General features: G+C 40.8%; 1 protein-coding gene across 1 annotated transcript in view; it reads left to right on the forward strand.

Moving 5' to 3' along the window:
- Window positions 1–14860, forward strand: part of SND1 (staphylococcal nuclease and tudor domain containing 1) — a gene marked incomplete at its 3' end in the record, with an annotated part of 461155 nt that overhangs the window by 214932 nt on the left and 231363 nt on the right. The window contains exon 12 of the mRNA XM_080701065.1: window positions 4324–4424. Within this exon, the coding sequence (XP_080557191.1) occupies window positions 4324–4424 (101 nt within the window). The remainder of the gene's footprint in view (window positions 1–4323; window positions 4425–14860) is intronic.

The raw sequence follows: 14860 nt of genomic DNA on the forward strand, positions 1-14860 counted from the left end.
TGAGATACAACCCAGCCCTATTTTTTAGTCCTTTTCTTTTTTGCAAGAGTCTCAGTGAGTCGCAAAGGGCTTCACTAAGTAGCTAAGACTGTTCGCGAACAGCAATCCTCAGGTCTTAGCAGCAGGTGGCCTTCTTAGTGAAGTAGTGCTCTTTCTCTGGGTGGAGGCGCATTGCTCTGAACAGCTGCTGTCCCTTCCTTGTGCATGCTGAGGAGCAGCCTTGGCATTGGAAGGTACAAGGTAACCTTGAGATTCACTCAGTTTATTTATTTTTTTTAATAAATTCACTCAGTTTATTTTTAAGTGGGGATTCTATCCCCCTCCCCAACCTTGCTAATAGAATTGAGGGCTTGAGCTTATTAGGTGAATTGTGTGAAAATACAATGCTATGTGGATGACGTTCCTCATTTTCACATTTTATTAAATTCCAGCTGAATGCCTCAAATTGGACCATACCCTGTGGCTATGCCCTATTTAAACTTGACCCTGAGATATCTTTCTGAGATATCTTTCATTCCATGACTTGGCCACCCTTGAGGCTTGGCTCACACTTGAGATTTCCGGTGTGGTTTTAGCTGTGACTCTGGATAATCCTGTGCTCTTTTGGCCTCTTCCTGCTTTCTGCTGGTGAGCTGTAAGGCCTTGAGTTCCAGGTGTACCAACATAGACAACACCACGAGTTCTTCTTTCCCTCCCAGCCCCCCGGGTGCCCCATGTCTCTGTGCGCAGCTCTCCCAGCCCTCCCATTCCTGGCTCTGTCTTGTTCACTGGCTTGGGTTAATCTGGCCATGCACTTGCAGAAAATGATAAAAACCTCTTTACATTGGAGGTGCTATTACGTGGCCAGTCCTCCTGGCTGATTAGATTCCTCTCCCCATGTTTTTAGCTTTAGAGAGGTACTAAGACCCAAGGATGATTTCAGTGTAGTTATCTGACTTTAGGTATAGTCTTTATCACTTCTTATTGTCTTTGTTTTGTGTTTGGACAGTCAGTCTCATAAGAAAGATCATCTCAATCTCGGCTCTTAATTTTCATGTTCTTTGTGGCTTTTTTTTTCCTTCTGAAACATGATATGATAGCATTCAAGTGAGTGATCTGCCAGTTGGAATTTTGAGGCAGATGTCCTTTTCCAAATTTCTATGTTTGTTTTTAAAATGAATTTCTGAAGAGCAGATGATGTGGAAGGATTTTAACGGCGCTAACCAGCAGTGTGTCTGAACTTGATGCTGTGCAATATGTGGATTGGGGAAAATGAGTTATATTACCAAAGAGGTTCTGGACTTGAGGGATGGTTCAGGCTGTTTGAGCTCAGGTGTGTCTTCAGTTGAGATGCACATCTCACTCAGTCAGCATTCTCACTGCTGTGATCCTCACCTCTGACATGCAGGTACCTAGAGGAAGGAAAATGTATTTGCTTATGGGTCTGGAAATTGCAGTCAGTTTTGCCAAGCAGGTGCCAGGACTTTAGGTCCTTAGGGTGTGGGGGGACAGACAGACAGAGAGAGAGAGAGAGAGAGAGAGAGAGTCAGAGAGAGAGAGAGAGACAGAGAGAGAGTCAGAGACTGACTGCAGCTGGGCGGGGACACACATTGTACCCAGCCATGCTGAACACGGCAGCCTCCAAGGGGGTATATTTTAAATCCAAACTATATTAGCACCTCAGCTATGGCCCAAATCAAGCATCTAGACATAACCTGTATGTTTGCAAATGGCTTCCTTATACTTGTTTCTTCTGATACATAAATATGCTAATTTTCCAGAGTTTGCTAAAGAAAAAAAATACTGCTCAGGGTATTCACCTACTTAAGCAGTGTTCCCATTTTATACCTTTTGCATGTATCTATACATGTATCTTTTGTTAATTCTAAACCTAAACATTATATTCTGGTCCCTTCTACCCTCTGTCCTCGCCCCCAATTAATTTTCTTAATCTAGCTGTGCTACTGTTGGACCTAGCTAGTTGTGCTGTTTTGATTTACATGCTGTGAAACCAGTTTCAGGCATTTTTTTATTTTTTTAAAATTTTTTATCGGTGCAATATACATACATACATCACCCAATTAGCCCATACCCAATCCCCACCCCATTCCCTCCCCATCCCTCCTTCCCATGCTTGGCTAGAGATTGACTTTGATATGTTTAAGTACATCATGTGCTTTAGAGTTTCCCTCTTCTCCCTTCCCATCCCCTCAGTTAGGTCGCCTTTTTTGCTCGTCTATGGATTGTTATATTTGTTCATCTTGATACCTCTTAACTTGGTCCATGAGAAGGTATGGCAGACTGACAACTGCAGTTTCTCTTGAGGGGTGGGTCATATTTTATTTTATTATTTATTTATTTATTTATTTATTTATTTATTTATGGTACTGGGGGTGGAACCCAGAGGCTTTCTACCTCCGGGATATACTCCCAGACCCATTTTATATTTTATTTGGAAACAGGGTCTCACTAAGTTGCTGAGAGCCTCACTCAGTAGCTGAGGCTGGCTTCGAACCTGCGCGATCCTCTGTCTCAGCCTCCCAAGTGCGGGGATTACAAGCGTGTGCCACCACGCCCGGCTTGGGTCATATTTTAAACACAGATCTTCAAAATAGTATGACACAGAATAGGTGAAAGGACTGTCTCACCATAATCTCTCACAGTGTCACGCAGATTTGGCTATTCATCTTTCTCTTAGCTTTTTTCATTCTTTCCTTTTAAAAAAGACTAAATTATTTTAGAGAAGTTTTAGTAGGTTCATAGCAAAACTGAACAGAAAATACAGAGAACATACATTGTTTGTGTGTGTGTGTGTGTGTGTGTGTGTGTGTGTGTGTGTGTGTGTGTGTGGTGCCCCACACTAGAGCAGAATACTTGTTAAAATTGATGAACCTACTTTGGTACATCATCACCCCGAGTCTGCAGGGTTCATGGTTGGTATTGTACCTTCTGTGGGTTTTGACAAATGCAAAATGGAATGTGTTCACCGTTATGTTATCATTTGGAACAGAATCCTTGCCCTAAAAATCCCCTGTGCGGTACCCATTTTCTCCTTTCTCCTTTTGTCCCCTGGCAACCACTGATCTTTTTACTTTCTTCCTACTTGTGCTTTTCCAGAATGTCATATAGTTGCAATTAAACAATATTTCAGAATTGTTTCTTTTATTTACTAATATACATCTAAGGTTCCTCCTTGCGTATTCATGGATTGATAGCTCATTTATTTCTTAGACTGAATAATCCGTTGTTTGGGTGTAGCAGGTTTTATTCATTTATCTACAGGAGAACATCTTGGTTATATCTAAGTTTTGGTAGTTTATAAACTAAACTGCTATTAACATCCATATATAGGTTTTTGTTTTTGTATGGAACTAGGGTTTGGACTCAGGGATGTTCTACCTCTGAGCTATACCCCCAGCCCTATTTTTATTTTTATTTTTATTTCAAAATAGAGTCTCACTAAGTTGCTGAAGGTCTCACTAATTTACTGAGGCTCTCCTCTAGCCAATGATCCTCTTGTCCCAGCCCCTAAGTACTGGAATTACAGGTTAGTGCCACCACAATTGGCTTAGATACAGGCTTTTGTATGGAAAATTTTTCATCTCCTTCATGTAAGTTCCTGGGAGCTATATTTATAGATCGGATTATAAAGGTATGCTTAATCATGTAAGAAACCATCAATCTTCCAAAGGGGCTGTACAATTTTGCATTTCCCCTTAAGAGTCAATGAGAGTTCCTGTTGCTTCACATCCTTGAGAAACATTTGGTGTTTCCAGTCGTCTGGATTTGGGCCATTCTAGGAGGTGTACAGTGGTATTTCATTGTTTAAATAATGACATAGGATGTGCATTACTTTTTCCTCTAATTCCTTCCTATCCTTGGTCAGTTTCCACTTTGGGTCACTTTGTTCCTTTTCTTATTGTTGAGTTTCAAGAGTTCTTTGTATATTTTGGATAACTATCCCTATCAGACGTGTCCTTTGCAAATGTTTTTCCCACCTGTTCCACAGCTATCCCTTTTTTTTTTTTTTTTGTGGTGGTGGTGGTGGTACGGGGATTCTTGGAAGCCCTTCTACCTCCGGGCTACACTCCCAGACCTATTTTTATACTTTTTATTTTGGAAACAGGGTCTCTCAAGCCAGCGTGGCTGGCTTCGAACCCGCATGATCCTCCTGTCTCCGCCTCCCAAGCACGGGGATTACAAGCGTGCGCCACCACGCCCGGCATCTTTATTGTTTTCTAAGATCTTAGAGCCAGCAAGTCAAACTGTGTGCAAGCATGTGTGGCTGCTAGTGAGCCCCGTGGCAGACTCCTGAGCCTCACTCCCTTGATTCTTTATTTGCAGGTCAACGTGACGGTGGACTACATTAGGCCTGCCAGCCCAGCCACAGAAACCGTGCCTGCCTTTTCAGAGCGTACCTGTGCCACTGTCACCATCGGAGGAATGTGAGTGTCTGGCTGGCGAGGATCCAGCTGTCGTCTCAAGTAGCTCAACCAAGTGTCTGCTTCCTTCTGCTCTGCGGTGATCTCTTGTGCGCCTAACCTGCTAGTTTATAATTATGTGCCTGTGTAGCACTTTCTACTTGCACAGTGCTTTATAATCACTCATTAGCAAATCATATATGTTCATTATTATTGTTATTTAAGATTTATTTGGCTCTGTGTGCTTGGCGTTCTGAAGTATGCTGTTATTACTATTAATAATGCTGTTTATTAAGTTTCAAGCCTGCCCTAGGTAGTATTCAACACTGGTTCAAAAGATTCTCTCTATGTTGGTTTAGGAAGTTGAGTTGTAGATCCTCTAGAAAGGAGGGAGGGAAGCTGGGAAGGAAGGAAAGAAGCGGGGAAGAGGTTATTTGGGCATTTTCTTTGCATGGAGGTGCAGAATCAGTAAATGCTAGATTTGTGGTCTTGTGCTGTCTTGGCTGGACCCTGGTTACATCGCGAGGTCTCTTGGTAGGCTGCTTGATGAACAGAATCTTTCATGGGAGGCACCTGATAGGGAAGGAAGAAGCCTGCTGGGCCACGCTTCCACGATAAATATTAAAACAATCAGTCAGGCCCCAGTAGCAGTTCTTACTTTGCATAAAATATACCAGCATGGTAATTGTTTCCCTCTCTATTTAACAGTCTTAAGTGCTGTTTGTTACCAAACTGGTATTTTTCTTTCCTTTTATGCGGGCATCTTGAAGGGGAAGAGAAGAATAGGTTTTTCATCAAAACAAGGATTGTCTTATTGAAAGTACAGTGAAGCCCATCAGCAGAAATACATAACTCCGGTGCTGCCCTGAAAGGACGAGGATCTTGTGGTTGTTGAGCTTCTAGAAACTATCAAGCCGGTGCCTCTTTCCCCTCCCTCTCACTTTCACATTAGGAAGTGACTATTTTTAGCCAGCTCCCACTCCTGGATTTATTAATGTTGCTAATGTTCACACAGCAATTGGAGGGCTTGTATTTGGCAGGAGGAGCTCAGCATAGACTTCTGATGTCATCACCGGCACACCACCACAGGGATAGATTTGGGAGACGCTGGTTTTTGACGAATCAGATAAATATTTTTAAAATGTGAAAGATTGTAAATGGTGATGCGCTTCCACTGTATCACCACTCCTTAGGTGAGTAGGTGCTCCTCATCGGGAGCTGGAACGCGGTATTCCGCCATAGGAAAGCTTCTACTGTCAATCAGAGTCATCTCTGTAGATTATTGCTTGCTCCTTCTTGCTCTTTAGTGGGGGAAACAGTTTCATGTCTATAAAAATCCGCCTCTCTCTCTCTTTGGCAGAGGGCCTCTGCCAATGTTTATTTAACACTCCATTAGACTATATTATCTCATTTAGCTGCTGCCAACATACAGTTCTATCTTCCTCCTCCTCCTCCTTTTTATATTGAGGATTGAACCCAGGGACCTTCTGCCTCCAAGTTACATCCTCGGCCCTTTTTGCTTTTTGTTTTGAAACAGGGTCTCACTAAGTTAATGAGAGTCTCACTAAGTTGCTGAGGCTGGCCTCAAACCTGCGATTAATCCTCCTGTCTCAGCTTCCCAAGTGCTAGTATCATAGGAGTGCACCATCATGCCCAGCTGCCAGTGTATATTAAAAAAAGAAGTTTATACTGCTTAATATCAGATATCCAGGGAGTATTTTTCAGGATTCTTTAATTTTTAGGGTAGTTTGAGGCAGCCGACTCATAAAAATTTCCAGTGTAGACTGTTATTTTCATGCTCTGTGCCATGAAACCCAAAGGTTCACATGTATTTATTTTGACTGAGATTATTCCTTCTGCTTGTGCAGATATCGCCTTTAAATGCTGATTTTATTTCCTTTGGAAATACACCCCGAAGTGAGATTTCTGGTTCATCTCTTTGCTCTATTTTTAGTTTTGGAGGCGCCTCCTTACTGTTCTCCGTAATGGCTGTACAAGATTCCACTCCCACCAGCAGTGTGTGAGGGCCTTCTCTTCCTTGTCAGCATCAATTACTAAGCTTTGCTTTTTTGATAATAGCTATTCTCACTAGGATAAGATGATATCTTGTGGGGGTTTTTTGTTTTTGTTTTTGTTTTTTTGTATTTTTGTCTTTTGGGCAGTACTGGAGATAGAACCCAGGGGCATTCTACCTCCGAGTTAAACCCCCAGTCCTATGTTTTATTATTTATTATGAAACAAAGTCTCACTAAGTTGCATGTCCACAAACCAAGACCCCCCTGTCTCAGCCTCTCAAATGCTGGCATTACAAGCATGCGCCACCACATCCGGAATTTGTGGTTTCGATTTGCATTTTCCCGATAGCTGGTGATGGGAAGCAATTTTCTATATACCTGTGGCCATTCATAAGTCTTCCCTTGAGGAATATCTGTTTCAATCATTTGCCTATTTTTAAATTTGATTACTGGTTTTTGTTTGTTTTTTAGTTTTTCAGATGTATATCTGAAATTACATAATAATATCTATTATCATTATTATTATTTACTCCACCCTCCTTAGACTGTTCTCTTGGAAATAGGACTTTTGTCTCTTTTATTGTTTATCGTAGCCCCATTATCCGGCAGATGGTAGGAGCTCAATTAATTTGCTGAATGATTTGTTCACTGTAGTGATCAGGATCCCTTTGTGGCGCATAATACTGCTGGAATACTTGGATGTTTCTTTACTTGAGATGGTTACAGATTTTTCTTTTATCTAGTCAATATTGTAAAATTTGTACCTAGTCAAAATTAAAATTTGTATCCAGTCAAAACCAGTACAAATGTGTAATGTAAAATTTGTATAGTATTTAATGAAGATAGTTTCCTCTCTTATTTGTTTATTGGAAGCTCAGTGGTAGAGGTACAGGTCATCTCCAGCTAGTGGACCTTAGTGAGGTGTATTGCTGCTGCTTCTGCTGCTGCTGCTGTGGCTTCTCCTCCTTCTCTCCTCCTCCTTCTCTTCTTTTTCTTCTTCTCCTTCTTTGCCTTCTCCTTCACGCTGGGGATGGAACCCAGAGGCAGTCTACCTCTGAGCTACACCCCCAGCCCTATTTTTTGTTCTTTATTTTGAAATAGGGTCTCGTTAAGTTGCAGGTGGCCTCACTAAGTAGCTGAGGCTGTCTGTGAACCTGGATCCTCCTGTCTCAGCCTCCCAAATGCTGGGATTGCAAGCGTGAGCCACCACGCCCAATTAGTGGTGTGCTTTTTGTGTTCCAACTTGACTAAGTGCTTCTATTTATTTTCTCTTTGCCTAAAGTTTGTTCTGGGTGTACTTTCTAAAATCCCAAAAGTATTTTAGAAAAGTTGAGGTATTGAAAAAGATTGAAAAAAGAATATCTAGTGCCAAGCATAGTGCTTAGTGGTACACACCTATAATTCTAGTGCTTGAGAGGCTGAGACAGGAGGATCAAAGGTTCAAGGCCAATCTCAGCAATTCAGTGAGGTTCTCAGCAACTTAGATCATATTTCAAAAGAAATTTTAAAGGGCTGGGATTGTAGATCAGGTATAATACTGCTGAGTTTAATTTCTAGTACTACAATAAAATTAAATAAAAAGGATATTGAAATTATTCAACTTATTAAAAATTAAGTTATAATACCAAAAATCTTTTACCTGACTTAAAGGCTAGTATTTTTAAAACTTTGGCTAGAGCCGGGCATGGTGGTAAAATATACACACCTATGATCTTAGTACTTGCGAGGAATAAGACAAGAGGATGGCAAGTTTAAGGCCAACCTCAGTAAGTTAGTGAGACCCTCAACAACTTAATGAGACTCTATTTCAGAAGAAAAAAATAAGCCAGGTGTGGTGGCACAGGCTTGCAATCCCAACATCAGGGAGTCTGAGACCCGAGGATCTTGAGGATCGCAATTCTCAGATAGCCTCAGCTACTTAGTGAGGCCCTTTGCAACTCAGTGAGACCCTGGCTCAAAATAAAGAATAAAGCCGGGTGTGGTGGTGCACACTTGTAATCCCTGCACTTGGGAGGCTGAGACAGGAGGATCAAGAAGGTTTGAAGCCAGCCTTGCTGGCTTAAGAGACCCTCTTTCCAGATAAAATATAAAATAGGTGCGGGAGTGTAGCCCGGAGGTAGAAGGGTTACATCCCCAGTACCACCAAAAAAAAAAAAAAAAAAAAAAACCAAAAAAAAAACAAAACTTTGGCTAGACAAGGGAATTTTTAAAGACGTGTTTAAAATATTTTCATTTAAACCTAAAAATGCTTATATTTTCAAATTTCTGATGTATGGGCAGCATGGCTCACCTATTTGATATCCTGGTGAACCAAATAACTTCCTGTTTGGAATGAAGACTTGATTATAAACTTTATGTATTTTTATATAAACTTTATATATAATTATAAACTTTATATTATTATAAATTATATACTTTATAATTAAATTTTATATATTTTTATATAATTATATATAATTTTTATATAATTATATTTTTATATAATTATAAACTATATATTTTTTGAGGTTTTTACCCTTTCACTGATCATAGTTGCCCCTTGCTTATGTTGTAGCCACTTTCAACCATTCCTCTCTACTAAATCTTTTTAAAGTGTGCAAATGTTTCGTAAACATGTGGTCTTTGTGTGCTTATATTTCAGGGATTATTATAGTATTTTATGAAGTACTTAATGATGATTACAGACATCCCCAGTATGAAGTAGATTTGGAGACAAAACAATGGCTTAGTGGGATGGGCGGCGTGGGCTGTAATGCCAGGTGTGTTCTAGGCCCCCCGATTCCCCTCAGTAGCATCTCCCTGTTGCTTTGGGCATGGTCACAGATAGTGTGGGGAGGGTAGAAAGAGCCTCTGGTGGGCATTGCTCCTCTGAATGGTGGACTTTGTTCAAGCTCGTAGAAGTGGTTTGGAAGGAAGAAGAGATCCGGTCTAAATGCTGCTGGCATCATAGGGCCTGCTTGCCTGCCTTTAGGCCTGCCAGCACCACCAGAAGACCTCTCTGAGTGCAAGAGTTCCTCTGAAGTGGTGATTCCAGGGGAAGGAGAAGAAAGCAGCAGATCAGATGAAGTCCCCCAAAGGGCTAGTTCAAAGCAGATTTTTAGATGTATTTCACATGCAAAGTATGTGCATTGTCTGTGTCCTCAGAAGGGCTCAGCGAAATCCTTCTGTTTTTCCTCTTGATGTATGGGTGTGAGGCTCAGGACCATGGGGTGGGGGAAGCTGCTGTGTCCCAGGCTTCAGCAACCCATCTCTCACCCTCCGGGGAATCAATGGAAACAAGGTTCATCATTCTACTAATAGATTAAAATTTTTTTCTTGATTAACTTCACCGTGGAGTTGGCAGGAGTTGTTATCTGTTAATCAAAACAGTTTAAATAAAAAATAAAAAGATCAAACCTGCAGTCGTTTCTCATTCTCTGGCTCCCAGGTTGGGAATTAGCTGATCCTTTCAGGCCTGGTTTGTGACATGAAGCTGTCAAGATGGCGCTTCTTGTTAATTACTTTTTATTGTATTTAAGACACTTAAATAACTCTTCTTGTGATTTAGTCTTCTGTGTAATTAGCTGCAGTGATTAAAATCTCATTTTTTCGTTCTTGCCAAGCCTTCTTGAAGAGCGAGATTTTCTGGGGTGACCTTTCCCTGTGCTGGACTTTCCAATTACTTTGCGCTCCAATTTGGCAAACCCACATAATCTATTAGCTCGTTGCTCATGTCTTTGTGCATATCTAACATTTCCAAAGAAAAGTCTTAGAAGAAGAAAATTTGTTCACTTTTTGAGAAAGAGGTACCTACAAAATATAATTAGGGTCAAAATTTACAAATACCCTCATCCTCACCATCTCCCCACTCCCAGCCCTAGAAACCGTTCTGTACCCAGGAGAGTCAGTGTCACCAGGCTTCTCATTGTTTCCCTTTATGTGAGATCTTTCACAAAGGTGAGATACAGTAGGCAGTCTGGGCGTGTAGAAGGGTTTCCAGGAATCCCAGTACCACCAAAAAAAAAAAAAAAGAGAGAAAAAAAGAAGGGTGACAGCATTAATGGCAGTGATGCCAGGTGGCAGGGTCTGGGTTGATAGCTCGCCATATTTCTACACATTTATCATTTACATGTCATCATATTTAATCACTATTGTGGTGGGGTTTTTTCATTCTTCCCTTTGAAGGAAAAAAAAGAGACACTAGAACACGAATTTGTCCTGTTTAGAAACAAAACAGCTAACCAACTCTCTCTGCCATTTGAAAGAACAGCTCAGTTAGTTGGTTTTTTTGGAAGTCATAGACTGCGTGATTTATGTACTTGCCCTACTTCGTTTCCATTGAATACTAGGTGTATGCCTGTCCACCATTCTAACGACACTGGAAACATCCATAGCTGTAAGTGGTTAACAGTGCTTTGGAAAGAGGTGGTTGAATAACTGGGCCTTTTCTCTGCTAGCTCAAGTATAGCAATCATTTGAAGAGACTTGTTCCATAAAGTACCGTAAGGAGGATCTTGGCTGTTGAATAGGGTTTAGGATTGGAGTCAGGAAAATACTGTTGAGTTTCAGACAAATCTGTCTCTTTTGTTCAAATATTTGGGTCTGTCTATCTATAGAAACGTGGTGCTGCCAAGGCTTATTTCCTTAAAACTTTTGGTTTCAGATCACTTGATAACCATCATCTCTATATGGAAGTTTAATTTAGCTTTTCATAATGGCACCCATGGCTCTACAAATCTGAAAAATCCTTTGCTGAGGTACACGACAAGAGCTTTTCCTTTTTTCTTTTGACAGTATCATTTGTGTAGAGAGCGGACTGTGGGGGGCTTGCCTATTTCCTGAGCTGATCTGTAAGAAGCACTCCTCTCTGGTTTCCCAAAGCATACCACGGAGAGCCTAGTAGAGGGTGAGGCTTCCCTCCAAACAGGGGCACCACCTTACAAGGGAACATCCTGGAATGTTGAGTCAGGTGAAAGTGTTCAAGAGATCTAGTTCATTCAACAAATACTTGTGTTCCTACTAAGTAGAATTATAGCAGTGAACAAATCAACAATCATTTCCGGGTGTTTGAGTTCTCTGGGCTGCGGTACATTATCAGAATTTCTTGTCACTGAGGCTGCAAACCTCAGATGTCCTAGTGTGGACTTACTGGCTTCACCAATATTTATGAAGATTTTTCCTTTAAGAAACATAAATTTCTTCATTTCATCAAGGCATAAAAAGGTTTATTTTCATTCAGGTTTTGCCAGAGACTTTTACTGAGACTTTACCATTTAGAACTAGGTTAAAATATAAATGAAAACGAATTCTTCTTATAAGTCTATTTTTAGATGGTTCAGTAATTTAACTGTCAGTGGACTAAATGAAATGCTCAAATGACCACTCACTGAAGCCATCTGTCCTTTCCCTCCACACGGGAAGTTCTTGGGTCATTCAGAGTGGAGGGACTTCAAGAGCTCCTGCAAATGCCTGGGGTCCCAGCCCTCCTCTGTGCGCTCATGGGCGCCTCTGAGATGCATCCTTTCTTCAGGGCCTCTCCTGATGTGGGCCTGGGTGCTAACTTACTGGCAGTTTTCTCGTTTCTTTGAGTAGTTATCTTTATGTCCTTAGAAGTTAGCAGGACCGCCGGGCGTGGTGGCGCACGCTTGTAATCCCTGCGCTTGGGAGGCAGAGACAGGAGGATTGCGCAGGTTCGAAGCCAGCTGTGCGCGCTGGCTTAGGAGACCCTGTTTCCAAATAAAAATGTAAAAATAGGTCTGGGAGTGTAGCCTGGAGGTAGAAGGGCTTCCAGGAACCCCAGTACCACAAAAAAAAAAAAAAGAAAGAAATTAGCAGGGCTATTTTTAAAATTTCAGCTGTAAAGAGTATCTGCTTCCTTCTTTATAAGAAAGATAAATATTTTATATATTCATACTATAACTTCTACTCTCATACCCCAGTTTTCTTTTATTATAATTTTACCAACAGTGTACTTTATAATGTTCAATTGATCTTTCTTTTTTGTTACTCTTAAAAGATTTTTTTCTGTTATGATGATTTATTGTATTTCTCTTTTGTCACTGTAATTGTCTTCTAAGTTTTGTCTATAAAAAATTCATCCTAAAATTTTAATTCTGCCCCCTACAGCAGCTATAATATCTAATTGTATTAGATATTATAATGCAATTATATTAAACCCAGAAGTATGATGGTTATTAAACCTAAGAAAAAGAAATCACATGCCACTAAATGCTCCAAGACATGTTAAATTAGTTTCCTGCCTCTTCTCCTTTCTGTACTTTCAGATGCAGCTGCCCCTTATCTCTAGTCATCCTCTTTGTGGTTTCCTTTCATTTTCCTCAACAATCTTGAGATTTCCTGTGTGAGTGTTAAACGTTCTAAATTCCTAAATGTCTGAAAATGCCTTAATTTCAGCTATATTCTTGACTGTTAGTTTTGTTTAAAAATTTTAGCTTCAAATTAGTTTTTTTCCCCTGAGAACTTTGAAGTCATTGTCTTCTATTGTTTATCAATGCTTGCGAGAAATTTAATTTCCATTTTTATAAAGGTAGCCTCACCCCTCACCCAAGATTTCAAAGAGTTTGTAGTTCTCTTTGAGTTTGGTTTTTCTGGAATTTTATTAAATCAGTTCTGGGTGTGTTTTACGTTTTCCACTGTACGTATGGCATGAAACATAGAACACTCCTGTCTTCTTGTCAAGGAGGTTTTCTTCCTTTTATTCTTTATCATCTTTCTTTTGCCTCAGTCCTTTGCTTCTGAAAATTCTACTGCTGTATCTTTAGCTTCACTTCTCTGTAATGTTCCTGCAAATTTTTAAAATACCTCCTTTGCTTTTTTTTTTTTTTTTTTTGGTGGTGGTGGTGGTGGTACTGGAATTCCTGGAAACCCTCTACGTCCGGGCTACACTCCCTACACAGACCTATTTTTATAATTTTATTTGGAAACAGGGTCTCTTAAGCCAGCACGGCTGGCTTCGAACCTGCGCTATCCTCCTGTCTCCGCCTCCCAAGTGCAGGGATTACAAGCATGCGTCACCACGCCCGGCTGCATTTTTGTTTTATATTCAAGGAGGTGTTTCAGGTTACATGCTTGGCCAGCTAATCATGCATATTATTTTCATCCATTCCACCCTCTTTCCTATTCATTCATCATACTTATTTACTCATACTTTTATTTTTTTCCCTTCTGGGAATTGAACCCAGGGGCATTCTACTCTTCTCCATCCCTTATTTTTTGTTTTGAATTAGGATCTCACTAAGTTGCTGAGACTGGCCTCAAACCTGCAGTCCTCCTGTCTCAGGATCCCAAGTTGTAAGATTACAGGTGTGCACCACTGTACCTTGCTGCCATTTCTGTTTTGAAACGAGTGGGTGGGCAGGTGGGTTCGGATGCAAGCTTAATAGTAGGGTATCTGGATACTAGGTCCTGGAGCAGTTAAATTGTTTATCCCCTTGAAATTGTCAAGGCAAGTAGGGCTACTGTTAATGGGTTTTGTGCATCTCACAGCATCCTGGTAGAAGAAAGTCTGGGGTGGACTCTGGTTTGCTCTGCTACAGATGCTCAACCTCTGCTTAAGTTCCAGGCCACAGAATTCACCTAAGGTTTTTTCAGAGGTCTACCACCTACTGGCTGCTTTACCCTAACACGTGGTTTTTTTTTTTTTTTTTTTTTTTTTTTTTGAAGTATATTATCTGCGATGGCTTTGATAATTTTGGGAATGCCTTTGGCATAAATTAGAAGTCATTTAAAAGCGACATTCTCAAGTGGTAAAACAATCATGGCTATGCTTTCTCACATTGAAAGGGAGAGCTTCCGCAGTATATAAAGACTTAAAGCTGAGACACCTGAAAATCTAAGGTTGGGAAGTACGCTCCATTCTGGTTCTTTCAGCATGGTCAGGCTTTGCACGGTGCTGTGGGTAACCTCGGTACCAAGTGGCAAGTGTAGGTGGAAGAGCTATGAAGACTTGACCTCAAGTATTAAAACAGTGGATTAATAAAGAAGGCTAAACCCCAGGATCAGGTTTTATATTTTGAGAAAATTGGTCTCTATTAGAAGCAAAGCCACCTAGTCCTCATCTGAAAGGAGTAGGAAACATGAGCGCCCCAGGGCTTAAGGCTCCTCTGCCAGTAGGTATACCATTGTGCTTGAATATTTCTTAGGGTAGTTTTTGCAGGTTCCTGGGCTACAACATTCTGTAGGATTTAAGGTTGTCTAACCAGGTTTAAGTGGTGTAACCCTATTTTTTTATACAAACCTTATTTGTTTAGGGGTTTTCATGAAAAAAGTCATGTTTTGGGGGCCATTTCCACATGTTCAGGATTGCAGACATATCTGTACTTGATCACAATCATACGTCTTGGGTTTTTGACAGTGGTGGAAACCCTCAGCTCTTAACTTACTGTTTTCTCAGAGGGAAGGGGAGAGCCTGGCTGGCCGGGAAAGTTCTTGTGAGTGTAGCCCCAG

Source organism: Muscardinus avellanarius (assembly GCF_963383645.1).
Source record: "Muscardinus avellanarius genome assembly, chromosome: 9".
Taxonomy (NCBI): domain Eukaryota; kingdom Metazoa; phylum Chordata; class Mammalia; order Rodentia; family Gliridae; genus Muscardinus; species Muscardinus avellanarius.